At 42.3% G+C, this 27863-nt stretch overlaps 1 protein-coding gene across 11 annotated transcripts in view; it reads right to left on the reverse strand.

Moving 5' to 3' along the window:
- Positions 1-2002: 2002 nt before the first annotated feature.
- The window catches only part of TBXAS1 (thromboxane A synthase 1), a 259778-nt gene continuing 233917 nt past the window's right edge, over positions 2003-27863 (reverse strand). For all 11 annotated transcript variants that reach the window (XM_072923497.1, XM_072923496.1, XM_072923495.1 and 8 more), the window contains 4 exons: positions 9050-9138; positions 6435-6572; positions 4315-4477; positions 2003-3702 (listed from right to left, as the gene is read on the reverse strand). In XM_072923497.1, coding sequence (XP_072779598.1) covers positions 3628-3702; positions 4315-4477; positions 6435-6572; positions 9050-9138 — 465 coding nt within the window. In that variant the 3' untranslated portion in view covers positions 2003-3627. The remainder of the gene's footprint in view (positions 3703-4314; positions 4478-6434; positions 6573-9049; positions 9139-27863) is intronic.

Genomic DNA, 27863 nt, shown 5'->3' on the forward strand with positions numbered 1-27863 from the left:
TAGAACAAGGGTTGATGCACTTCCAGAAAGCTGATTTCAAATGCAAAAATAATTTCTGTGTTCCATAGTGCTACAAACTGTCAGGTGAAAACACACAACACTTCCTAACCAGAAGCCTGCAGAATGGTTGAAATACTCTTAGCACAGACTCAAGTGAGTTTACTTGAACATATACTGTCCATGTTCAACGTAGATGCAGCTGAGAAAGACTCTGTTCATTTTCCAAGCCTGTAAAATGTGATGCACACCAGCAGCCACTTCAGGACTTTCCAGAGGCATCAGTATTTGAAATTATGTTGATGGAGAGGCACACCAATGCATCCTAGTCATACCAGTTTGATGCCAGTGCCAGCAAGAGATGCTGGCCAGCAACAGAACCTGAAGAGAGTTCATAGTTCAGCAGGAGAGCACCTGAAGAGCAGCACAAAGGAATTCCAGCCACTCCAGCCCTACTTGAATGCCTCTCTGCAAGTATATGCAGCATGCAAAATAAAAAATGAGGTTAGCGATGTGCACTCCTGCAGGTCAGTGATCTCACTGGCCTCACACAGACATGGTGGGATGGCTCCTGTGACTGGAGTGCTGGAATGGAAATATACAGGAAATATATAGGAAATACACAGGCTCTGAGGAAGGACAGAGGAGATGGTGTCATACTCTGTCAATGACCAGCTGTAGTGCATGGAGCTCCACCTGGGGATGGATGAGGATCTAACTGAGACCTTACAGGTCAGGATTAAAGGGAAGGACAAGGCACTCAAGAAAGCTTGTTAAAATTCAAAGTTCACTTCCTCCAAGATCAGTAGTCATGCAACCCAACAAAGAGGAAGTGAGGCAAAAATACCAGGAGACCTTAATGGATAAGTAAGGAGCAAGCAAAAAAGAAGTCTGCAGAAGGTGGAAGCAAGGCCAGGTAGCCTGGGAGGAATACAAAGAAATTGTCTAAGCAGTCAGGGATCAGGTTAGAAAAGCTAAAGCAAGCCCTAATAGAAATAAATCTGGTCAGGGATGTCAAGGGCAATAAAAAAAAGGTTCTACTGGTATATGGGTAATAAAAGGAAGATGAGGGAAAATGTGGGCCCTCTCTAAAAGGAAACAGGAGCTCTGGTTACCCAGAACATGAAGAAGGCTGAGGTACTCTGTGCCTTCTGCTTCGACCTTCACTGCTAAGTGCTCCACCCACACCACCCAAGTTGCAGAGGCAGAGACTGGGAAGAAGAATTTATACAAAATCATGGGTAAGAAAGGGAAAAGCTTGATTTAGGCTTGACTTATTTTGTCAAAAATGAAGCACATGACAATTTTATAATTCATATAAGGAATACAAACAAGCCTTTGACAGATGACTTCAGATGGAATAAACTTCCTGCTCATTCTGGTAGGTGGGAAGTTTTTAGGTAAGGCCCATTCAGCTTTTTTTTGTCAACTGTGTATGTAAGCTACACAGTAAATCAATCTCCAGCACACTGTTTCTAGGAGGAGAAAAATTATGCATAACGTATAGAAACGAAGGTAAATACAGCATGTTGCTTTTCAAATCAATAACAATCACTCCATCAGCAATTCATATTATCAGTGTGTCTGAAACAGGGCACTTCTGCTTAGCATGCTAGAAATGCTCCATGGAAAAAAGGAACAATTCCAAAACTTCCCCAGTCAGTACTTCATCACTGTTGCCTATACAGATATGTTTAAAAAAACTACATGAAAGAGGAAGAGACAGTCTTTGAGGAATGAGATCCAGTAATTTGATCAGTGTTCAGGCAGCATGTGGGGAGAAGGCAGCAAAAGATGCTTGCTGGAGAGAAACTCAGGGACCTAGCCAGGCATCAGTGAGCAGATGGCTCCATCCTTGCAGTGAAGCTGAGCAGTCAGTCTCTTTTTCCTGCTGCTGCAACACTTCCCTGTGCACATCACCAAGAGAGATGCTGTACCTAAGGAACTCTCAAGCAGACTATGTCAAGCAGGCAGAAAGTCAAGACTTGCGAAGAACCAAAAGTGCATGGTGCCGCAAGAATTTTTGTTATATACACAAATTTAAAAGAAAAAAAATAAGAATAAATGAATTTTTAAAAAGGATTTTGGGACTGTACCAATCTCTTCTCACAGTTCTGTTGTGGCTTAACCCCAGCCAGCAGCTCAGCCCTTCAGAGCTGCTCATTCACACCCCCATAGTGGGATGAGGGAGAGAATTTTAAGAATGAGAAAAGTCATGGATTGAGATAAAGACAGTTTAATAGGTAAAGCAAAAGCCACACACTAACAAGGAATTCATTCACCATTTCCTATGTACAGGCCACTCCAGGAAGCAGAGCTCCAGCAGGCAAAACAGTGACTTGGGAAGGCAAATGCCATCACTTTGAATGTTGACCCCCTTCCTTCTTCTTCCCCTAGTTTTATGTGCTGAGCATGGTGCCACGAGGTATGGAATATCCCTGTGCTCAGTGGGAGTCAACTGGCCCAGCTGAGCCCCCTTCCAGCTTCTTGTGCAACACTAACTGTGTGGCAGGTGAAGGCTTTGCAGAGGAGTAGGACAGAGGGAACATGAGGAGTGGAAGCTACGGCTGTTTTGGCTGGGAAGATGCAAGAGCACAGTCACACAGCTCGAACAGGTCCATGGGGCTGCTGCAGTTCAATCAGACAAGTTCCTTCCTGAGGGGGTGGGGCACTCAGGACATGACCTGCTCCAGTGTCACAGGAGCCAAGAGAGCTGCTGGGTCTGATGATCCTGGATCCCACTCCTTTGCCACCAGCTCTAGTGCATGCATGCTCTTAATTTCCTTGATTCAAGGAGCCAGACAGGGATGGTGCCAATTGCAACGCTTGGAAAGGAAAGGCCTCCGCATGAAGCAGATGTGGTACCAACACCTTCTGATTACCTTTAAATTTCCTCTAGTCCTCCTGCTTCCTTTAAATTAATATCTTCTTTGTCTCTTCCTTTCCAACAGCAGTTCAGCAGCCAGAAAAATGGCTGTCACCTCATTTCTTTGGTCTTAGCTGCTGGAACTTTACCGGTTCATTCTTCTTCTGTCATGTCGATGGAATGTGCCAAGTGCAAATTGTTAATCCAAGTGTATTTAAAATCACTTCAAAGCATGGAGGAGGTGCAACTTTTCTGGCTTTACAGACACAGGTGGAGATTAAGCATTGTACAGGGGCCTCAGCTTTGATTTGTTAGTGGAGTTCATGAAAAATCCAATGCACTGCATCCCAGGTCTTCTGCTGTAATGTAGTGCCTTTGGGGCTTTCTCTAAGGACTCACAAGTGCATGAAAGAATGTGCCATATGATGAATTGAAATTAAAATCTACTGTAAATTGTGGAAAATGAGCATGAGGAAAGCATTCTCACAGATAAGTGAAAAGAAGTGTCATGAAGAAAAGCAAAAGAAAATGGGATTCTTCTTTATAGATACTATTCACAGCAATTTTAAAACATCCAAAAAAGACTGGGCAGCCCATTTTAAAAAGTGATTGGACGCTGTCCCACAGGAGGGCAGTGGGGCAGCACCTACTGACCATCAGTGGGACTTAGGCTCCTATCTGTCCTTGGAGTTTTGAAAAATAATTATACCCAGTGACTCACTAAAGTGTCTCATTCCAGAAAGCTTCAGGATGTACATTCCCTTTTAGCGAGATTCCAGCATGATGTAGACTCCATTTTTTGGTCCAAGTGTGGCTTTTGATTTGAGCTGCAAAGGAATCTGAAAAAGAAAAGAGCATTTTATGTGCAGTTGTATGTGTTTGTTTATGTGTGTATGACACCCCCACATACAGACAGACATTTTTGCTGGAGGACCAGTTCATACCAGGATTACTGTGGAAGCTGTAAAGTACTTGTTTTACAGTCAGCTGTGATGGTATAATATTAAATAGAATTTACAGCCAGAGGCTGAGGCAGTGGTTACACAGGAATGCTGTAGATCTGAACAGAAAGAAATTAACTCTGTAAACTCTAGAGCTGGGTGCAATGTCCATAGCAATAGGCATATACCAAAGTGCTAAGGTCCTGTGAAATATGTACACATATTCTCACCTTCTATGAATTGTGACATTTTGCCTGTGGTCCTGCCATACTGCTCTCCACTAAGGCAGGGCTGCGTAACAGTACTTTTGTTAGAAAAATTATATATCTGAAATCACATTTTGCTTAAAAAATGTAGTCCATGCCTCATCTCTCCTTATTATGGAAGTGTCTCTAGCAGTTTTCTCAAATGAAGAGAAGTCACAAAGGAAAACCAGTTGTCCTGCCTAAGACAAATTGTCAACCCCCTCAAGATAACAAGTGTGATCTTTAAGCCTCTGCATGTACAAACCTCAGTCTCTGGGCAGGTTTTGAATCGAAACTTCTGCAAAATCCTCAGCAGAGTAATTTTTGTCTCCAACAAACCCATTTTCATGCCAAGGCAGCCACGGGGTCCTGCCCCAAAGGGCAAGTATGCAAAGGGATGTCGTTCCTTCTTTGCCTCCTCTGTAAACCTAGAAGGTGCAGAGATGGAAAGCAGTTCAAGAAATGCTTTTGCTTGATTCCACGTCTTTAATTTAAATCTCAAAAGCTGATTATTTCAATTGATCTTAATGGACAGGTCACAGGGACTATTGATAGATATGTGCTGACATCCTAAGTAAAAAGGTAATTGACTTATTGTCAGCTGGTGACTTCAGGAGAGGACATGGAGATATGAGTTTTACTTCCAATCTATCTTTAATGAAAATTTCTCATCTCTTTAGATGCATTTTCCATGCACTTCAGACTGCTAAGGTCCAGAGAACTCATGCAGGGTAGAAAGAGATGAGAGGTAATAAAGACTATTTCGAGCTTTGGGGAAAAAATGGTATATTTCCACTAATTCCATCCCCATGCTTTGAAAAGCTAAATAAGATTGAGCCACTACTCCAAAAAGTACTGCAGAGACCCCTAATTTGAGATTGAAGGACCATTAGCTCATGTACTAAGCACTGTTGCATATCCCATGCAAACAGGTTCAGATAATTCTTGCCTTGCTCATTCCCATATATCATCCTGGCAAATTTAAAGTCTCCCTTGTTTTACTCCTACTGCCAATTTCAAAATGAAATATTTGTGGGGGGGAAGGCTGTAGCTGAATTATTTTATTTTATTTTTCTTATGCTCTTATTTTATAATTCTTGCTAACCTTACCACCTATACAAGCTGAGCAGAGTGTTAGTAATTTTGGATCATTCCTCAGGGAAAGTTCAAATGGAAATTAATCTCAGATTCATACCAAACAGCACTGTGTGAGTCAAGGGGACTGCAGCCCCTACTAACCATTTTACCCTTTCATACTACTGGTTAAGTGGTGAATAACAAGAAAACATTTCTAGATAAGCATTGCTAAAAATGCAAAGACTTCCAGTTGCTGCTAAGATTCCTCTCCAGCAAAATCTCTGGGCTTCTCTAACCCCAGCATTGCTCTTCTTCATGGCTAAAAGATTCTAATGGAGCATATGCCTAGATTTGTTCCAGAAGGAGCATTAGGCAAACCCACCAACACCACACATGTGTTGTCTTACTGGCAAAGATGTTTCTGGGCTGCCAGCCTCACACCCAGTTGTTTATAGAGCAGGCACTTCTTTTCTTAGTAAACTTCTGAATGTAGTGGTAGCTTAAAATGCAGCTGCCCACTGAACAGTCTAAAAATATAGCTGCCCCCAAAACTAAACTGTGCTTCCACACCACACCACGTCAGCTGAAAGCTCAGCCCAGCACCTGAAACACAGGGCAGGTACAAAACCACAGCTTTACAGGGTTCCCCCTACCCACTGAAGATATAAAAGCTCATGTGAAACTGTCTTGCCGAGCAGGAACCAAGGATCCTAACTTACAGACAGAGAGCAAATTGCCAATGGGAAATGGGGTATATTCCCCACTCACAGAGTACCCACACTGTTATATTTCAGATTAAAAGGGTGCTCTAAACCAGCAAGGAGCTGGATAAGTTTCCCAGGTACAGCCAAGCTAGTCAATATACTGTCCCACTTCAGAATTTCTGCAGCCAGAAGCAACATTATTCACAGGATCTCATTTGGAAACAGGCCTATCTTATATAAAAGTATCCTAAATATTTCCATGGTGAAATTTCTTCTATTTTTGAGTAGAAACTTCTAGTCCTGCATTTTGAACTTCTGTGACTACCAGAAAACCTCTGCCCCAGTTCAACCTTGACCAAACCTCACATCTCTGTGGGATACACCACTTTCATCACTTTTCTGATTTGGTAGAAATAACATGTTTTTATGGTTTAAATAAAACTGTGCTCCTCTTGGTGGAAATGCTGCTTTGGATGAATAGTGGGTGACTGTGGCTGTGAAAGAGCAGCAGAGTCTGGTGCTTGCACGGGACAGGTTGGAGTTCTGTGCCCACAGGCCCAAGTAAGGACCTCAAACTAAAGGTGAAAAGCATTACTCTACACACCTCTCAGGAATAAACCTTTCAGGTTGTGGCCAGAACTCAGGGTCGTGGTGAAGGTGTCCAACTGCAGTTTCAATGACAGCTCCAGCTGGAATATGCTGCCCCAGCACTATGCAGTCTTTAGCTGCTTCCCTAGTGAATCTGAAAAAAAAAATCATGCATCCCAGATGATTAATAAAGGTTAAAAACACAGCAGGAGAGATATATAAAAGTATCTGTCTTCATCTGACCATACAATTTCTGGGGTAACACTTTCTCATAGATAAATACAACAGCTGTTGCTGATGCCAGTGTCTTCTCAGGTTATAGTCATCTCCACGTAGAAGTCCATAGCTCCAGCCCAGATGTTTGACTTTTGCCCTTTTCACTGGAAAGCATTTCTGGTTGTATACTGTTTTCCAAAGCATTAACTGCTAAACTGCAATTTTGTTGTTGATGTTTGGTTTAGACTAATTTTTTATGAAAATTGCTGATGAAATGTGTCAGTCATCTCTAATAACAGGTAGAAAAAGTATGCTGGTTTACCTCCATAAAAAAAAAAGGATAGTAAATAAAGCTTTGAGTTTGTTTATTTGAGAGGCTCCCCCGTGTTGGTGCAGCACCTGAATCTTAGCAAAGGATTGTTTTAATATTAGGGCTGAGCGTTCTGCTGCTGCTGCTACTCTGGAAATACAACCAATTCACAAGCCTTGGAAAACCTCATTTCACATATATTCATCAAAGGCAGGCATGATGTTAACAACAAAACTCTGTTGTTTTCTCCCAGCCTGTGGTGATAGGTGTCCTTAGGAACCTCATCATGACAAGACTGAGAAAAGCTGCCTGCCAAAGCCCAGCTTGACTCTTGCAAAAGGTTGTGTGTGGGTGTGCATGTGTGGTGGTAGGTTCTGATCCAGATCTTTTGGTGCTTGAGTGGTCACTACAGATCCCAAATCAGCCCAGGCCCAGGTGGGTGCCCTGCTGTCTCAGTCTGGGAACTACTCCCTGCCACCACCTGCAAGTACAGGGGAGAGGCAATGTACAGGAGCTTCCTTTGCTGCTTCCCACACTCTGCTTAAAAAGTTGAACAAAGATTTCAGGTTCAGGGCTGTCAGTCTGGTATCAGAAACACATTCTTTCCTTGCTGTCACCCATCTCCCTTTCTCATAGACAAACAAATAACAGAGGCTCCAAACATGGAACAAAACACTGGCATGCCAAAAAACAAACAAAACAAAAAAAACAAAACAAACAAACAAAAAAACCAAACAGAAAAACCCCAACCAAACCAAGTAAACAACAACAACAACAAAAAAGAAAAACCACAAAACCACTGACAAGCTATCGTTCTCATTTTTACATGAATTTGGTTATAAAGGAAACATGAGTTCTTGGCGAGAAAGTTCTCTGGATGGTAAGTTCATTAAAAAAATGAAACCAACTCATTTTATAACAAACTTGGCTGCTACTGATTTTCCACTTAACTCAGCATTATCCTTGTCATAGGCAATTAACATTTTTCAGTGGCCTGGGCTGTCCTATCCATTCCACATCCATCAGAGTAAAAGCCAGATCAATAAACAGGGCTGACAACACCAAGCAAAACTTCAGAAGAACTTTGTCCCATTCTTGTTCTGCCTCCCATCTGACAAACATGGATTTTTTTTCCAGTGATACAGCCCAAACTCAAAGACCCCTGTTGCTTTAACCAGCAGAACAGTTTCCACTTGAACCACAAGTATAACACAGTAAAGCCTCATCATCTCATCCAGGATATTTACTCTCTGAACAATCCCACAGATACCCATGAAAAAAATCTTTACTTCCAGTCTTGGTGAACATATAGAAGAGAATATGATTTTAAGCTTTTGTTTTGTTTTAAGGTGCTTGCAGTCATGGGTTAAATTTTTCAAAAGCTCTCACAGCAAGCTCAGCTTTGGCTTCTTTCCAGTCATCTGGATTTTTCCCTGAGCTTCATGAGAAACATTGCAACTGGCTGATCACTTTGAAAAATTGTATTTCTTAATATTTGTATTTATGCTGGTGATAACTTGGAGCTTTAACAATCAAACAGTTTTCTAATTTCTTTCTCCCTTGTTTTCAGTTCATTAATACAATAGACCAAGTCATGTGTGATTTGGGACAAAACTTTCAAAAGTTAATGGATGTTACCATTAGTTTAGCTGTATTAGTACAAGGCAGTGCTAAGTGTAAATGGGCCAAAGTTAAACACACATGTAAAATACAGCTTTCAGACTGTGTAACCCTTCTGTAATAACCAACAGGGCCCTGATGAGGATGGATTTTGGGGCATATCCCCAAAGCCTGAGGCACATGGAAGCAGCAGCCTCTGGCTTTCTAAGGCCAGACCTGCTCCAAAATGGCTCCATCCTCTAACCTTGGGGGATGTGAAGAATGGTGAGGAAGCAAGCTTGGCCAATTCACTGCAAAAATGTTCTTTAGAAATACCAGAATTATCCAGCTTTCCTTCAACAGGCTGCATTATATCTTTTAAATGCACAAAGCAGTACTGATGTTGGCACAGAGACTGAGAGACCATTGGTCTTCCTACAACAGATTTCCATTTTATAAAGCCAGGGAGCTATCCTATGTAATCAGAAGGGGGGAAAAAAAGATACCTGAATGCAGGTGGGTACATGCGCAACGTCTCTGCAATCACCATGTCCAGATAAGGGAGTTCTTGTACATTTTGGTGATCAGGGATCATCTGAAAGGGCAGGACAAAAGGAACGATTATGTTTTCTCACATGTAAGTGCAAAACTCATCTCAGATTAGCTTTGAAATCATCTATTTTTTGCTGGGCATCTTTCCTGTAGAAGAACTCGATGTCTCATCTAAAACAGTAAATGATAAAATTATACAAAAATGTGGGCAGTAATTAAATGTGTGTGTAACATTCCCTTCATCATCAAAATGCTTTGGTGCACAGCCCAGCTGAAGGTATAATAATAAATCAACTTGCTTAGGAAGTATTAAAAGCAGGTCATTACAAAGAGCATCAATAGCTGTAACAGAGCTATTGTTTTACATGTCTACCAAAATCTGCATAGGACCCTTGTTACTTCCCAAGGGCAAGAGGCTCACACTTTGCTCACAAGAAACAGCAAGGCCTTCAGTTACTCTTGCTGATGCTGGAACAACCCCTCTGCACTTTCCCAGCTATAGAAATAAAGCAGAGTGCTGGTGCTCTGATGCCTGTGGAGGGGTGGAGATGGCACTGGAAGAGGCTGGAACCCCAATGAGGAGCAGCACCAGCACTTTACAGTGCTATTGCTCTGCCAAGAAGTGAGGTGCCGAAATATAGCTCAAATCCCACCTGGCAGGACTGCAGTAGTGCCTGAGTGGAGAAGCCTGTTTCCTCCATCCCTTGCTTAATGCTGCTTAATTTTTCATGATGGTCAATGCCTGAGCCCACGTCTTCACAATCCTACAAAGCCATCCAGCCCTTGACAAGGAGTGGTGGGCACTAAAAGCCCAACAGGGCTGTAGCTCAGAAGACTTTGCCCTCTGACTGCCAACAAACAGACGAGAGACACTAAACAGCAGCACTGACACGACAGACTAACAGGGAATTTCTTCCACAGTTACCTTCCTCGGAAAAAGGGTATCTTCCCTGTTTTATTCAGTGCTCTCAGCAGAGGGCAGCCAAAGTATGTCAAATAGCTTCATCAGGAAAGTACAGTTTTGTTTTAAATTAGACCATCTCCTAAAGACTGACACAGAGTAAATTGGAGAAAAGCACAGACGTCAGACTAGACTAAACCTTTTATGAAGATTTGGGGCCCCTGCCGTTCACAAAGGGGACTGGATTCCATCCTTCCTTTATTTACTACAGCACTTTTCATGTATAATGCATATTTTATTGAATTTTCATGCAAAAACATATGGTACATACTGAAAATACTAAGCAGAGAACAACTCCAGATGGTACGCAGAAAAGGCATACAATAGAACAAGGATACCTTGCTGGATTAGGGTATCCCACTTATTCAGCACTAAGCCACTCTGCACCATTTCACATTAACAGATCTTTTCTAGGAAGGAAATAGATACATTCTATTATCCCCGTTTTCTGGCTCAGGAAAGAAAAGCAGAAGCAGAGCAAGTAATTTGCACAGGCTGAGTAGAACCAGTGTGTGCGCTCCTCTCCCAGGGGAAAAGATGCAACTCAGCTTGTCAATAGATGAAGTATTTTGTCAGTATATGACAAATTTTATCAATACAGGAAATATGGACTGCACTTACAGCATTTCAGTGTGGCTTTTATCTTCTGGTGGTGCCTGCTAAGTCAAACCTTTGGCTTAGGTCAGTGGTTATCAGGGTTATCAGACAAAGGACTAGGAGCCTAAAAGCCACGTGAGAACCATGGCTGACGGCTGTGAGAGAAGCAGTGCTCCAATAATTCCAATAGCTAAAACCAAAGCTGGAAGGATGATTTTTATCACCCTTGTTTTGCAGAAAGGGATCGGAGGGCTGCCTTTTTGTGGGGGAAATCAGTAGCAGAGGCTGGAAATGCAGTCTTAAATTTCTGGTCTTCACAGCACAACTCCCTTTTGCCATGCCCACAGAGGTGCTCCACACTTCAATCCAAATGCTTGCTGTGGTGTGCATTCTTTTTTTTTTTTTCTGTCAGTTTTACAATTATCATTCAGAACTTTCCCCTTGCCTTTTTATACTGCTCTCTTGCATTTCTTTGAAGCCTGAGTCAGCATCTGAGTCCTGTTCCTGCAATCCCTCCTGGTTTCATGGACATGCTGGCTGAGAGAAGAGTCCAGCCTCAGAGAAAATGAGTGGTGGAGCCAAGAGCACATTGAGATGTGTTTGATTCTCTGAACCATGCTCTTTCCACTGGGCTTTCCTGTTTCTCTCATAATCCCCCTACTTACTTCTGGAGTCAATAATTAAGATAATTATATGGTAACCTGATATAATAAGTAGCCACTAAATCAAACCATACATCAACGAATAATATAACACTAAATTATTGGAGCTTTGATTTGCTCTTTCAAATAGCTTCTATACCTTCAGGGGATTAGCAGTTCAGAAAACAAAACAAAGGTGTAAAAGCAGCTGATTTTCCTTAGAAGAAAATTCCTTTTGCTTACATAAAGTAGGAGAGGTCAGTCAAATGGCAGCAGAGTGAACTCTGCTATCATGAGAATGACAGACACATCAGTCATTTCCTACATCTGATGCAATTTAATCATTGGCACTTCCATGCTTTTAGCATCAAAGTAGCTGGACCTAATTTAGTAGTTGTTTGCAAGGTCTGACCTGCAGCTGCATAAAGTACACACAAGCCAAGCATCTCTATTTAGGAAGGACAGTTTATTGCTTTTTTTTCCCTTTCAAAGAAAATATTTTTCATTTGTTTTTCCACTCCCTCTCTTAAAAATATGCCCTTAGCCAAGCACATTTCAAAGGAACATAAATATGCTTTTTTCCCTAAATGAACCTATTTATATCTATCAACTGCTGGCAGGTTTGCTGGGGTGAGGGTGGTGTTGTGCAAACATGCCACTTTAACCCCCTGAAAAAAAAAAAAACCTAAATTGCCTTGTACTCAAGATGAGGAGGTTTTTTTTCCACTAAGAAGGATTTCTGTCTTTAACAAGAAGAGATTGGGGGGGGGGGGTGGGGGGTGGGGGTGGGGTGAGAGGGAGGATTGCATATAATAAAACATCCTGTATTTTAATTTTGCAGCCACTGCTTTGCACAGCAGTTTTTCTTATGCTTTTCCACAGCCTTGTAGTGTCTTTTCCTGTTGATGTGGAAGTGAAATGGCCATGTAACATCTTGTGGCATTTCTCTGCATGCATGTTTCCCCAGTTTGGTTTCTGGAGGTGAGGCGGTACACCCTTACCAATCCCAGATTATTCAATCACTTCTGGCATCTAGTTTGGCCACAGACCCTCCTTTATGATTGGCAGAAAATCACAAGCCTCCATTACCTAGAAAAAGATGGGAAATTAATTCTTCCTCCCACAGAGTACCCTGAGGTGAAATACCAGCAGTGATTAAAAAATTGCCTATGTGCTACAAGGATGACGCTTGTTTTAATCCCCATATAAACTCCAAGAGAGATGACTACCTTCAGATCCACCTCTGCTTTTCAGTATTGGTTTTAGCATTTTCTAGGCAGGCAAGCCTATTTTTTACCACCGCCCTCAGTTAACTTTTAATTCCTCAATGAACAGCAAGGGAATCCAAGTGCTGACAGGAGCGGTCTGGCCAATCTCTGCTGCAGTTTGAGATGTTACTGTTCCCAGTTGCTGGCTCTTCTTTGCTGGCTGTGGTTGGTGCCACCACAGCCAAGTCAGCAGAAGGGAACATATGCCTGCATCTCAGTTGCTTCCATACAACGTCCAGCATGAACCCATCTTCAGTGACAGCTCAAGACAAGACACTAACTTTTCCCCAAAGCAGCTGATGATCATCCTCCTCTCCTGCCTCTGTTTTGGGAATGGTAATTCAAAGTACATGTCAGTGAGTAAGAGATTTCCACTTATCCTATTGGCCATGTTCTAGTGATGCTCAGCATCCAGAAATGAAAAAAAAAAAAAATCAGAGAAAATTTTGTGCAGCTGACAGTGTGATGTGCACCTGAAATCAATTTAAAAGCAGAAAAGCCTGCCGAGACCACATTCCTCACAAGGAGCACTGCTGAGTCATGGCCTGATACTGAACCAGCTGAGGTTTCTGAGAAATTGCAATCCAAATCCAATGTCTCATGGGCAGGTGTGGCTGTGACAAAGTCCAGGTCAGAGACATGACGTGCAGATCTCCTTAAGCACAAATTCAGATCCATGAGTTATCTGTGTATGCATAGCTTCACAGCCCACATGGGCTCTCCCCCAAAATGCAAACTTTGGATAGCAATAGAATAGGAGTAAAAAAAAAAAAAGCCATCATCACTCATTACTCTCACCCAACTCCCTTTCAAATTGTCAAAAGGGCTACTCAGACCACACACAGCCATTGACAAACAGGTCAATAATGTTTCTTGATCCAAGGGGTACAATGCTGCCAATAGATCAAAGAATCTGCCTGTGGTTTTGACCTCTCTTTGGTCACCTCTAGGAGCTGCTCATACTCTAACAGAAATAGAGCCTGTGTGCCTCACTCGGCCTCAGAGAGGGGGAAGAAATGCAAGAACGTGCAGTACAAGAAAGTTAAATTAGGGCTGCCCAATGACACCTTTGTCAACAACCTTATCAGGAAAGGAAAGGCTAGAGACTGGACTGCACTCAAAATGCAGATCAATAATAAAAAGGGGTGGGGTGGTTTAACAGATATCTGTCTTTAACTTGCTTTAAGAAAGCTTGTCTCATGTTTGACCACATCCATGACAATGTGCTGGAGCCCCTGTAAAGCACCAAACTAAAGCCTCCTCAGGCAGCAGAAAAGGGCCAAGTTGATGATGTAAAATTTCTTAGCTTCATCCCCAGAACCTGGACCAAACACTTAAAAAAATGCTTACGGCATTCCTCATGCAATACTTACTGCAAATTCCTCCTCCCTGTTGTCTGCACCTGCCAGGTGAGATGTGTCTCTGAGCCAAAGCACCAGGCACAACCAGCCCATGCTGTTCAGGAAACAGAACCCCGAAGCTCCAGAGTCCCACTCACTCTGAGAGACAGATCATGGCCTTAAGATGGAGAAAAGCCTGCCTAAAATCACCAAGTGTCTGTTGGCCACTTCCAGTGACAGAGGCCTACAGAACCTTCTAGCGAAATTTTAAGTTCTTGGCTACAGAATTTAGGACAAGGTTCAGGAATAAAAGATAGGACAACAAGCCTGATTTCCAGACTGCCTGACTCTTTCCAGACAAAGAGACTTTCTGAGCTGCCCAGCACCTCACAAATCCTTAGATCACACCTTGGTAGCACTAGGGCCTCTGCCATCCACATTGTGCCTTCTCACATGCTCTCAGAAATCAACAGTAAAGCTCTCAGCTCCATCCTCTCTTGCATCTTTTCCCAGAAGCAAGAAAGCTATCCAAAACAGGTACTCCCAAGATTTCCATTTATTTCTTTGTTCCATGTGGGTTATCTGCCACCTCTTTCATCTGCTTGGATTGTTATTCAAATGGAATTTTGTCAGGCTCTGACCCCCACCCTTGGTGGCTGCTCACTGGGTTTGACAAAGTTACTTTGCTCACTGAGGCACATCTCAAGATGTGACAACATTCAGTGCTTCAGACACATCAAAACAAATTCCTCCCAGCTCCTCCTAAAGACTGTGAGTGCCAGATAAATTTAGTCTTATGGCTTTTTTTTCAAACCACCTGCCAGTCACCCTCACCTCTAAAACTCCACCTCTCTCTGGTTCACTGCCATGCAAGCCAACTGACCATTTACAGAGGAAGGTGCTGATTTGCAGGCTGAGTTCAGAGCTGGTGGGAAAGGCTGGCACACCAGTTTTGCACTGATAACCACATTACATGCAGACCTTGCAGCCAAATTCTCTCCATCACTTTGGTGCAAATCCACGCAGCTCCCTGGGGCTGTATCAGTGTAAGAGAGAGGAAAATGCGGTTCTAAGGATGCACCAAATAGTGCTGGGGAAAGAGCCAGAAGGTATAAGGTTACACCAATGTCAATTCACTTTAATATTACCTTGCTTTTTGAATCAAAGAATTCAGCTCCTGACAGAAGACAGACCTGCACTACCTCCAGTAGCTTTCATGGTGCTAAAACAAGGTCTTTGTAGCATCTCTGCTCACAAGGAGACTTCTGCGAGATAAAAATACTTCCTGAAACTGAACAGTGTCCCAAAGCCAAACAGATAAACATAACAGCTGAAACCAAAACAGTCAGAAATTCTCTTCCACCTACATTACTACTGACACATGGTGATCAGCAAGAACAGAACGTGTGCCATCAGGTAGAAGATCCAGAGAAAGGAAAGTCAGGAAAAAAGAAGAAAATCTCTAAGGAAATACTTTCTGAGGCAAACTACGAATGAAAGGAAAGGAGAAAACAATCTGTTTCTATTTAAATTTTGTTAATTTGTAAACTTCCTCTAGTCCCAGATTGCCAAGAGAAATGTGTGCCCTTGAATGAAAATTTATTAAATACCTCTAAGTATTTAATAAATTGACTGGGTGCCTGGAGTGCTCTGCTGTCACAAAGGAAGGTGCAGTTCCCCAGTGTGATGACACTACCAGGCCAGGCAGTGTTTCACACTCTCACTATGCTAATTTTTATTATTTTACTTAGGCAATGTGAGGAAGAGTACCACCCTTCTAGAAGTGTCTCCCTACCTCTATGCAATGCATGTCTTGCTCCAGCTATTTTTGATGTGGTATAATCCCTGCCCATGCTTTGCAGCAGGCTAAGATCATCAGAGGCACAGAGACTGCCTCTTTCTTGCCTCCTTAAAAAACACTCGGCCCCCAGGAAATCCGCCCCGGGTTCCCTCCACAGCCCACCGAGGCTCAAAAGTCTCTCTTTCTATACTTGTCTAACACAATCAAAATTTCTACTTGGGTGGCAGAAATGCTGAATGGTGAAGGATCCCAGTGGGAGGGAAGCAAGGAGGAAATTAAACAGGAGAAAGGACTGCCAGAGGCCCAAAAGGCTGAGAAAGAGAATTATAAAACTGGGGTAGGTCTGTCCGAAGGGCATGTCACCAGTCCAAAGCACATTAACCACTGAAGTTCGTGCAAGACTTAATCCTTCCTGCTACAGAAGTGTCCCTTGATGGTTGCTGCAGATCTACAGGAATAAAGAGGAGGGATTTTTTTTCCCCTCTCAGTAGACATTCATGGTATCACATAAGAGCCAGATAATTTAATTTAATCATTCCTGCTCCAGCTGGTATTTTCTGTATGGAGGTGACAGTGCTTTAAATTAGGGCCTTGCATATGAAAGGCCTGTGTGTTTAGTTTAATCAAATGTTTATTTCCTCATGTTATGTTTATATTAAAAGACATCAGCATGAATTTTCATGCTGCAAATAGAGGCCATCTTATGGTCTACGCACTGAGGATGTTTTTGGTTGTTCTTCATCCCTATGGCAGCCTTATGGACTGAGACGTGACTCAGCCCCAGGATGCAGTTTGGGGAAATATGCTCTGGAGAGCACAGTCCAGCCTATGAGGAGATCAGAGCTTTACACAAAATAAATTATTTCTGTAATTTGCCCTTCTTGAGCCAGTGGCTGCTTAAGTCACTGGCTTCAGCAATTGCTGGATGAGACCTTTTCTGAATTAGTAAACAGGAAAACATTTGTAGCAGAGAAACAGCAAGATTCTCTCATCACTCAGCGTAATTATCATTTGTCCCGACAAGGCCAGGTCAGTTTTAATACCATACAACATTTATGCAGTGCTTGATGCCTTGAAAACATCTAACGTACATTAAGTGCAGTACAATAACAAGACTTTGCTTTTCCATAGTTGTTTTTCCCTTGAGGCTTGCGAAGCATTTAGCGAACATTAATTAGTTGGTCATCTTCCAAACGTGTGTGTGAGGTGCTCCTGGTAAATAATCCCTCCCCTACACACAAGGGGCCAGCAGAGGTGCTGGAAACTGAGACCATCAATTTACAGCCTTAAGAGTTGAGCACCCACCAGCTCAAGTCTTCATAACTAGCCTGACTTTTATTTTTCAGCTGCAGCGTGACTCCTGTTCATAAATTAGCAAATACTGCTCTGAATGCATAGGCTTAAAGTGACCGAAAAAGAAAGAAATCCATTGCACAGCATTTAAATAGGTCTTAAACAAAAAGGAGACTTGTTTTCTTTCAGCTGCCAAAATCATAATTCAAGGTTCAGCCTGTCCTTGAGAAACTGATGGTACTAAAAGCACAGAACGTAAAGAAGTGCTTCTGGTGCCAAAGCTCCAATTCCTTGCCATAGACTTCTGCACCTCCTATATTAATGCAGGTAAAATTTACTGGTAAAGGCCACTTCCTGTCCTAGCTCCAAATTTTAGCATGCAGCCTTTCTACGAGGCAAAAAGGCAAAGTTTGTTCCTGTTGAAACTTCTCACAGTTTAACTGAAAATATGAAAAATGCACAAAGAAAGGGGAAAAAAGTATTTTATAACCAAAGCTATTCAGTGCCATTTCCTCTTTTGCCCCCTCTGAAAAGCACTGGCTGCTTTGGGTACAACAAAGCAATTTACAACTGGGATGTGAAAAAATTTGATAGCACTTGAAATGGCTTTTGTGTTTTCTTCCTCTAGTTCATGAAGAAGAGCTCTGAAAAAAACAACATGATTTGTCAGTCCAAACTGCACTACCCCAAGCTCAGTGGGGAGCTGGCTGTGAGCAGGGGGATCTGCTACTGTGACACTAACATACGACAAACTTCTCTAGATGCTCAGATAAAGCTGTCTGCAAAGAATCCTGGCAGATGCCTATTCAAGAATCTCTCTTCTTTTATTCCCTGACTCTCCATCTGGGAACACAAAAATTTCCCTAAGCCTGTTCACGCTTAGATTTAGCGAAGCTATCGTGGTGTTGTGTTCTGGTGCTGTTTTGTGTCTTTGCTCTCCTCTACCCTTTGTAGATCAGCATGGCATGACTGTCCATCTGTTTATGATTTACTTCTCACAATGACTTGGTCCTGATTACACTGATAAGCACAGTAGGTTATTTGAGGGCCAACTGGACCTCTGTAATGACACTCAAACTGTACCCAAGTTGCGGGAATGTTTCCAATCAAAAAAAAGGCCGGTGGAAAAACTCCACTGGATCCTCCCCAAGGAAAGCCTTCCGGTCTTTAAGCCCAGGAAATAAATGCAAAAGTTAATTTTTTATCTGGAATTCTTTTGCAGTTATCAGTGTCCAAGTAATCCACAAAAACTGAAGAGAAGACAAGAAACGAAACCAAGGCCTGGGCCTTTCTGACATTTGAAGATGCATATTTGAGAAGAGATGATATAGAACAGTAAGCAGCTCAGGGGGCTACCTGTTTCATGATCTCCTTTAGCTCAGATGTGAATCCCTGAGTTAGAGGACATGTCCCCACGTCAGCAGGAGCTGAGGACAGAGCCTGGAAAGTGCAGCTTTCAAAAACAGGTTTATGAGAGGCACCATGTGCTGCCAGGGGTAGTTCAGCCCTTCCTCGTGCGCTGACTCACTGGCCCTCGTGAGCGCATGGAAATGAGAGGGGACAAAAGCACAACTCAAAGAGCTGCAGGATGAAGTCACAGGGTCAGCAGTGAGAAAATACAGAATGCATTTGTAGTCTGAACAAGGTCATTTCCAGCATGTTTTAGGATGATATAAGGCTTTACAGGGAAGGCAAATGGAAAGTATTGCTCACGATTTCTTCTGCTTTATGAGTAAGCTGCTTTGGCCTTTATTTATTTATTACCTCACAGCTCCACAACGGTCCTGGTGTAAAGACCAATTTGCTGTTCTTTCTCTCTTGCTTCTCAAAGATACTTTTGCATCTTAAACCTGACCCTTTCCTGTTTCAGTGCCTGGCCACATCACTCATTTACCTCTGCATTTCCAAGAATACCCTTATTTTTAAAATTTGCAACACCTCACTTCTGTGCTATATTTCACTTACGACCATGTTACTTTAATGCCCAGTATTTAATCCTTTATTCTTATTTTTCAAAGCTCAAAAGCATTAAGTCTCAAAAGTTCTAGGGTACAGGGGAACCTGGTCAACACAGTGACACCCAGCTGGGTTTGAGCCAGCCCTGACAGGGAGGCCACTTTATCTGGACACCACTGAGTCACAAACGTGGCACCCACAAACTGACACATTTGATAGAATCATTCAACACGAAAGAGTGCTTTTAAGCCAGACAAGTGCATAAAACATATTGTTCTGCAGGGGGTTCACTACCAATTTTACCCATACAAAATACCTCATAAAGGATGGTGCACTCTGCCTTTTTATCATGAATTGACGCACAAAGAACTGTAGATATCTATAGATGGGCTAATTTGTGGGGAGGGATTTTCTAGTACCAAGACGAAACACAGCTGTAGGCTTTTTCTGTAAAGGGCCTGTCACACACACTAGAGCAGCTAGCATATTACCAATCCTGATCGCTCAATCATTACAAGCAAGGCCCCAACATACTTTGAAATTTGCTGGAAAACACAGGAGATTTATGAAAAATAACAGTATTTTGAACTTCATATGTCTTCTGGCTTCTGAATGGGATTCATGTTTTCAGTCTTACCTCTTCAACTAGAAACCTTTTTTTTTTTTCCTTTTTCTTTACTGGTTGTCTCTTGTTTTAATAATGAAATATGAGATTCTGGTTATACACCTGAATTCAGTATTGAGTGATTTGAGAGAATACAAAACAAATAACAGAGACTCTCAGCCTGATGACAGGATGCTGGTAATATTCCATTTACTGAGCACTATGAGCCATCCCTGCCTGCCCCTTGGCCATCTGCTGCTAGTACTCAGCTAGAATCATGCAGACTTTTTTAAAAAGGAAGAAAAAGACCAGGAACTTCATGTGAATAAACATCAGACAAGCATGAGCTGCCCCTCAGAATACCCACAGTACAGTAGCATACATTTTGGGGATGTGTGAGGGGTGTTACTATAAGAGGGGCCTCAAGGATTAATCATCCAACTCCCTTTTGAAAATGCCAAACTTGGTACCTTGGCAAAGCTTGACACAGAATGAAATTGAGACATGCAGACAAAGTAATTGGGGGGGGAAACTGTGCTGAGTTTATATATAGCATTTTGTTTCTGCTGAGTACTAGGGAGGGAGGTGGGGAAGGGAGGAAGTGAGGGGGAGAGAGGGAAAAGAAAGATAAATTTTGGTTGTTGCTGTCAGATGAAGATCCACTTATCTATGGCAGAAGCCCAGACAGCTGCATGACTCTAAATGAAGAAATTTAATTAAGCAGTAAAAAAAATATTTAAATTAGGAAAAAAAAAAAAAGAAAAAACCCAGGACTTCTTCTTTTCACACCTACCTTGATGTATAAATAGAGACTATGTGACAGATGAAGGGTGCTTATTATTTCTTTGACTTTTTTGTGCATAAAGAAATCTACAATACTCTGTAGTGAGCCAGCAGGATGATCAAAAAGCCAATGGCATGTTGCTGTTATTCCAACTTTTCTGTTCTGGTTTAAACCATACCTTGCAACATTTTGGCAGCCCAAGTCATAATCCCAGTCATACAAGACTTGTTTCACACGAAAACAAACAAACAAACAAACACCAAAAAATCCTGGGGGAAAGTTGGCTCAAATATGAAAGAAAATATTTTGGAAAGGAGGTTACTTGGGATCATATTCTGCCAGAGCTACACCTCTCATAAGAAACGTGCTGATAAACACTGTGAGTGGATGTGATTCCCTTTTGCACCCCTTGCATACTTCAACCTGCCTTCTGCCAGCACAACTCAGAGCAGCCTCATAGCTTTTCCTGCCTCAGCTCCCAAGGTATTTGCAACATGGCTCGGAAGAGCCAGAGCATCTTGCACTTCTGTCCATACCCACTGTTTTTGCTAATACATTGGCTTCCTACTTCACATTATGGCACAGTAAGAGAGATTGGTATTAGTACTTTTGGCCTCTCTTCACATGCATGGACACATGTGCACGTGCACTTTCTGTAACACATCCACCTATTTGAAGCAATATAAAAATGACTAAAATATATATCTATATTCTTCAAGTCTCAGACAACTCAAAGTATCACTGCTGTGAAGTCAGAAAATTCATTCCAATTCCTATTTATCTAGGTCAGGATGTGGGAAGACTTTTTTTGTGTTCTGCATATGCACGTTACCACTTTTGCTCTTTGGTACTACACAGGCTGGGAGCTGAAGAACCAGGGAAGGTGACAGCTTGCTCCCTGCTTCCAGTGGACTTGATAGAAAATTTCTTTTTGTGCTCTTTGAGGTGGAGCCTTGTCTCATTTTTGCCACTAGAGATGCTTTGGCCAGTATGTTACAAACACCATGCTGACAGTGCCTATATGTAGCTCTGCCTCAGTGCCACATCACCACAGGCTCTTCTTTAAAGCAGAAGAGAAGAGCACCCCACAAAGCAAGGAACAAGTTAACAAAAGGTTTCATTTATTTCCAGCTGATACCAACATGACAGTGGGAAATATGGGGTCAGATTCCAGGCACATTATTGCGAGGGCAGGAGGAGTGTGGGGAGTAGCCCTTGTGTGGCAAAACCGCAGGGCCTGCTAGCAGAAGGTCAAGTCCTGACGCAGCTTTCCAAGCAAATTTGGGGAAGTCTTTTCCTCTCCTCCACCACTCTTCATAAATAAGACTGATAAAGCCTAATCATGTGGATTCTGCTGGCATGCTCAGAGGATAGCAGCATATGATGATCATGTTTAAAGCCTGATCATTATATGGTACTAACAACAAATCCCCCGCTCTTTAAAAAAAACAATGTCATGAGTAAGGTAAGCCCCAGAAAGTAATACTGATATTATAAAAGATAAAGGTAAATTCTGAAAGGAAAACAAAATTGTGGACAGACTACTAGAACAGAAATTTTACACATTCCTTCTGTGTAAATAAAGAAGTGAACTTAACCCACCATTAAAGCTTTACTTTATGATGTGCAGTTGCTGGGGGAAAATGGTTGTAATACGTGTTGTACACTAACCCACACACCAGCAACAATCAGCTAAGGAGCACACTCTGCCTACCTTTGCATGGAAAAAATAGCTGCAATTTAAACTTTAAGGGATCTGAATTCATGATTTATCTAGCTGTGATGTCCTTGGGGTCCAAACAGAGGCTAGGATCCATGGGAATTCTCCCTGCACCTCTGCCCTCTCAAATGATGAATTGGGAACCATGCAGGGAAACTACTGCTGCTATTAGACTTGTGGAAGAGAAACTGCACCAAAACTGCTCCTAGAGCAGACACCAGGATGGGTTCCTGCAGTCAGTGTCAGGATGTAGAAGGCAGGCTTGTTCTGCTCTCATGTCCCCTGCTCCCCAGTACCCAGAGGGTTGGCTCTTGGGACAAGGCAGTGCCACTCCTCCATGTGTGGAGTCAGCCCAAAATGCTCTGTCCTGGATGGTGGTTTCCTATTTTAATATTTTTTCCATTATGCATTTCTTACTTCAGTAAGGGGAGTTATTAATCATGTGTCCCAGGAGTGGTGGGGCTTCCATTTAACCCAACATTACCACTGTGAGGGATGGAGCCAGTGTTTTCCTTGGGGTTGGAGCACTCCCTGCTCTCTCAAGCTGAAAGATGGCTCGTGTTCAGAGTGCTGTGCACAACCAGGCTCCACACAGGATGCAACAGGCTCAGCTTGGTGGGAAATGAAAAGGACATAGACTCTTTTGTCAGCTTGACTTGGTCTTAATAATGTTTAAATATCTGAAGGTCACCAAATTAGAGTTCAGAAACTTGGCACAAAGGCCTTTCTCTAAGATTATCTAGGTTTGCTGAAGTAAGACAACAAAAGAGAATAAACCAAACTGAGCAAAACCAACAGCTGCTGCTGCTGAAATGTTATTCTTCTCATTAAGCCTATATGCTGAGCCTATAGAGGAGGCAGCACTTCCTGTCTCTCTTGCTGACAGTTCAGTATTAGGGCACAAAGGCGGGTCACTGTCCTTGGTGATACGGTAAACAAAGATAAGAGCTGAAAGCAACAGAATATTTTTTTAACCCTGATAATTTGCTCAGTATGAATTCCATTGTGGAGAGATTTATTGTTTACTTAGAACTCCTCAAAAGAGCTCCTTGAGAATGTGCCGGACACAAAACACACATTTCAGCTGAAAGCACAGGCTAGGCCTGCTCAGGGCATCTGCTGCTTGTCCCTGGATTCACGTGTGTGAAACATTAGTGAACCTAATGCAGCCCCAAACCTTTGCCCAGATCTGCTTGCTTCCCAGGGCTGGGAACTCAAACAGATGTCTTCAACGGGCAGTCATGCTCATGAAAATGCTTTGTCAAGATGCCAACAAAAAAACGCATTGCTTTCCTTCTCCACTTGCAAAATGTCTGCAGCAGAGCAGCACAAGAGTAAAAACCATTGGTATATTATCTGACACTCTTAGTAGAGGAAAGATCAGTCCTCCCTCTGCCTGGCCCAAGTAAAAGTCCCCATTGTCTTCTCCTCCCAGCTCGTATCCCCAAATGCAGACTCAGCACACCACTACGAGGGGAGGCAGGAGCAAACATCATCACTGCCAGCAAGCAGAGACTGCCTTATCTCCTCTGTGTAATGGCTCAGCAGCTTAAAGTAAAGAAAGAGTTTAAACATTTGCTCATTAGGAGAGTAGGGCATCAGATGAGAATTTGGGAGATGTGAGTGCTGCCACTGAGTAGGCCATTTAATCCTGTCATGGCTCCCCTTCCCACCTGGGAAGCAGAAATAAAACCTCTCCTGTTACTTGCCTGGGACCTCTGAAAACTGCATTGGGTAGTCATATCCCAGGAACACCAGGCATAATTGCAAACCCAACCAGATTAGATTTAGGCAAACTGCCCTCCAGAAGAGTATAGTCAGGAGTGGAAGAGCAACCAGGGATTTCTCATGTTGGTGCTATACATTTGACCTTCCCTACCTTTTCATAGGTTCTCTGGGTTTCAACAGAAACAACAATTATCTTTTCAAGGAGGACACAAGAATTGTTGAAATGCTATTTTTCAACATGTGTTTACAGAGGACATCCTAGCATTGCTAGAAATGGATTACCTATAGCCTTGGGCTGAGCTATAAAGTGGATTGTGAGTTCAAAATGCTTCTTTTCCCTTTTCTGAAAGAGCTGTAAGCTTAGCTGCTGCTAAACTTTCCAAGAGCGTTCTTGGGCTTAGCTTTTGTAAGCTGATCTCACCTCCAAAGCCTACATTAGGTCTTGTCCATTTTGACTAGCCCCTCTATATTTCTCTTAGCAATTAAGAACTCTTTTTGGCTCTCACAGCAACACAACACCCACAGGAGGTCCATGTCCATATTCCTCTCCTGTGTTTTCAGATCACCACTACTATTGCTCAGTGGGTACCAGTCGCTCTATTTCTTGCAGCAGGCAGGTACTTGCTCTTTTTCAGCTGTTCTCAGAACCTCTTTTTAGCAGCTCTCTTGCCAGATAATCTGGCAATTCAAAGTACAGAAGCGAGTTCTGTTATCTGTTCCAAGAGAAGTTTTTCCAGGAGCACTCAAAGATGCCAAAATCATGGACGAGTTGTTTACAAAGGTCAGTACACACTGCACCAGCATGCCAACCAGCTTCTGATACTCAGGTCAGCCAGGGTTTATCAATGTAAGTAGTGGTTCTTGTGGGTTGTAGGAAAGTCATTTCAGTGAGCCCAGTCAGCCCACAAACAGAAGCTCAGAGGCTGTGGAGTCCTGAAGAAAAGAGCAGCACAATTAAGCCATTCCAATGTATTGTTGTGGTCTCATGGAAATGAGAGATGCCAATCTATGGTCATCACACCCAAAACATACTGGGGATCTTATCTGCTGTCTCCTACTCCTCATTCCATGTGCTCAAGACGAGACAGGGGCCCTGCACCTACGCACCTCTACCCTGTGATATCTGTACAGCATGCAGTGTGATCTATTAGAGCAATATGGACTGATTGGTACAATGGGGCTGGGGCTATACCTCACATTCAGAGTTGGAGGCAAATTCAGGCACAGTCCCCTAAAAACCACTGGATAGCACAATGAATTAGGAAAACTCCATGTCAGTATAAGCACACTTCTACTGACCCCTATTGTAAATGTAGGTGAACCTGGTGGGAAGAAATGATGACGTTTGATTCTAGTTCAGAAAGCTGAATGATTTTTTATTATAACTCTACTATAATACATTAATATACTATTTAAAGGAGATACTAAAACTACAAACTTACTGTTTTTGACTACCACAGCTAACTCACAACTTCTGACTTTCTGTCAAGAGTCTAGACACAGGTGGATTGGATTGGCCATCAGGTTCAAACAATCCTCACCAGAATCTAAATCATGTAATCACCCTAGGTAAACCATTATTCAAACACATTCTACATGTGAAGACAAGGAGTAGAAATAGAAATTGTTTTCTCTTTCTTTCTTTTGTGTTCTTTTATGAAAAATCATGAAAGAAAGAATGTGCCTGCAACAGAATCCTTTCCCTGGACCCACTTATCCCAAAAGAGTGAGGAGAATAAACAATATTACCAGGACACTTTTGCCAGGGAACTGTATCTATGCTATGGCACATCTCAATGCAGATATACAATAACTAAAGCTGGTTATGAATGCTGGTGGAAGAACCATACAGTACATCTATCCGTTGTAAATGTGAGGGCACTGAAAGCAGCAAACAATGTCACATCCAGATAGGAATATGGAACACACAGTACACAAATAAGTAGGAGCCTGCACTATTGCCAAGGGGTATTGCTCCACCAGTGTCTGCCTGTTCTCATGGATCAGCATTGGAATATGTGCCCATGCCTTGTCTGCCATTCCTCAAAAAGAGATTGTTTCTTTTTAAAGAAGAAATAAAGCTACAAACTTCAGGGCAATGTCTGAAAAAAACATGGTAAATGGATTGATATAATTTCTTCAGCTTAGGTAAATTGTAAGTCTATCTCTGCATAGGAGAGAAAAGAAATCAGTCCCCTTTCAAACAGTGGCGACAGAAAAAGCCACAGAGCACATTTCCTGATGGAAGACTTGACTAATTTGACTAACAGACTGTTTTAAAATTTGTGTATCAGACAAGAAACAAAATAAAAATATAATTTAAAGGCATCAAACTAAAGATGCTTGTACTGAAGAAAAGAAGTTATGTTGATAGAAGCAGCTATATATTTGTATACTTCCACATATGCTATAATGTTGCACAACCAACTGCATTGGTTTCTATGTTAATACAGATATCAGCTCTAGCTATATGATGTGTATAGATAAGTATAGCTATATACACATGTGTACACCCACCCACATCCTGTTCTCCCTTCAACACCATACACAGAAATGCACTGTTCTTTTCTGTAAGAACAGCCATTTCTGGAACATGGAAAGGGCAATTTATATACAGTATTTTCCAACAAAGATCTAATTTAAAAACAAGACCAAAAAGAGCATAGATTATAATAAAGCACCCATCCACACAGTATTGACTAAAGTATTCTATCACAAGGCAATTCAGAAATAAGCATCAGAGTCCCACACCACGACGTACACTAACACAAACACATATGCGTGCACACATGCACACACAAAGGCAAGATTAACAATTATTTGTATTTCCTACTTTGAGAGACAGGAAACCTCCCTTTGCATCTGCTTTTTTCTCACTAAGAAGAATAATTTTAATTACAGACACTTGGCAGGGAGCCAAGCTTGATTTTTTTTAAATGACATCTGTCTAAGCATTTTTAAACTTCCTGCTCAATGTAACTTCCTTCATTTTATAGACCAACACCCAGTTACAGCAAAAAAGAGAAGGGAGTAGCAAATGATTTATTAATTTCTCGTGTTAACTCTTATCAGGTATATCAAGCAGTTCATTGTTCTGAGAACTGATGGTACAGAAAGCAGATTTACAGGGGGAATTTAGGACTCAAGCAGTCTGGGAAAGAAAAAAAAAAAAGAAAAAATCATGCATGGAAAAAACGAATACAGTTGTAACTTAACTCTAAAACAACTCAACAGTTCCTGTTTCACAGACTTATTTTCCTCAGTATGGCTAGGCTTTTTTTTCCAGGGAAAAAAAAAGGAGGGTTGAGAATGGGTAAGAGTTAGGGCAACATTAAATACGTAAAATATAAGTCACGAGGCTATGTTTTTCAGCTAGGTCAGCTTGGCACCAGGCAAATTTCTGCTGCATCAGTGAAGCTCCTCTGGGCTTGGGCAGTACCACAGAGGTAGAGTCTGGACTCAAAATCCACATCCCAAGCTGGCACAGCCTCCTGCTTCAGTCAGATTGCTGGGACAGGAACAAGGAATCCTGAGCATCTCTAACAAAACTCACTGCAGAAAAGGCAAACATTTCTTTAAGGCCGCCTTCCCTCCTTTTCCTTTAATTCTGTCATTGCTCATGGCTCATAAGGCTGTATTGCATGGCTTGCTGTTTTCCTCCTGCACACGGAGCATGGGGAGCTGAGAGGTGAAAAAGAGGGGGCAAAAACACTGCCAGAGAAGGAAAGCTGAATTATGCAGGAGAAGGGAAAGGAGAGAATGCAGCAGCAGAAAACAGGAGAGATTAATTCAAAGTGAGTGCTGTGGGACAGAGGGAAGGAAGCAAGGACAGAAGCAAAGGTGGATGAGGTGGCAGGGAAGCCATCCTGCCAGTATTCACAGCTTTTCAGGTACCTCAGCCTTCCCCTGAGATTTAGCAGGGAACCGCAGCTCTTGGGCTAGGAGAAGGCTGAGTCCAGGCTGCACTGGAGGAGAGAGCAGGAGACCTGGTGAGGAACGTGGAGGTCCTTCTGGCCACTCATTGCCTGCCATGTTAGAGCTCAAGCCACAGGCAGGTAGCCACAGCTGGCTAACA

The sequence above is a fragment of the Taeniopygia guttata genome, chromosome 1A, assembly GCF_048771995.1.
Source record: "Taeniopygia guttata chromosome 1A, bTaeGut7.mat, whole genome shotgun sequence".
Classification (NCBI taxonomy): Eukaryota; Metazoa; Chordata; class Aves; order Passeriformes; family Estrildidae; genus Taeniopygia; species Taeniopygia guttata.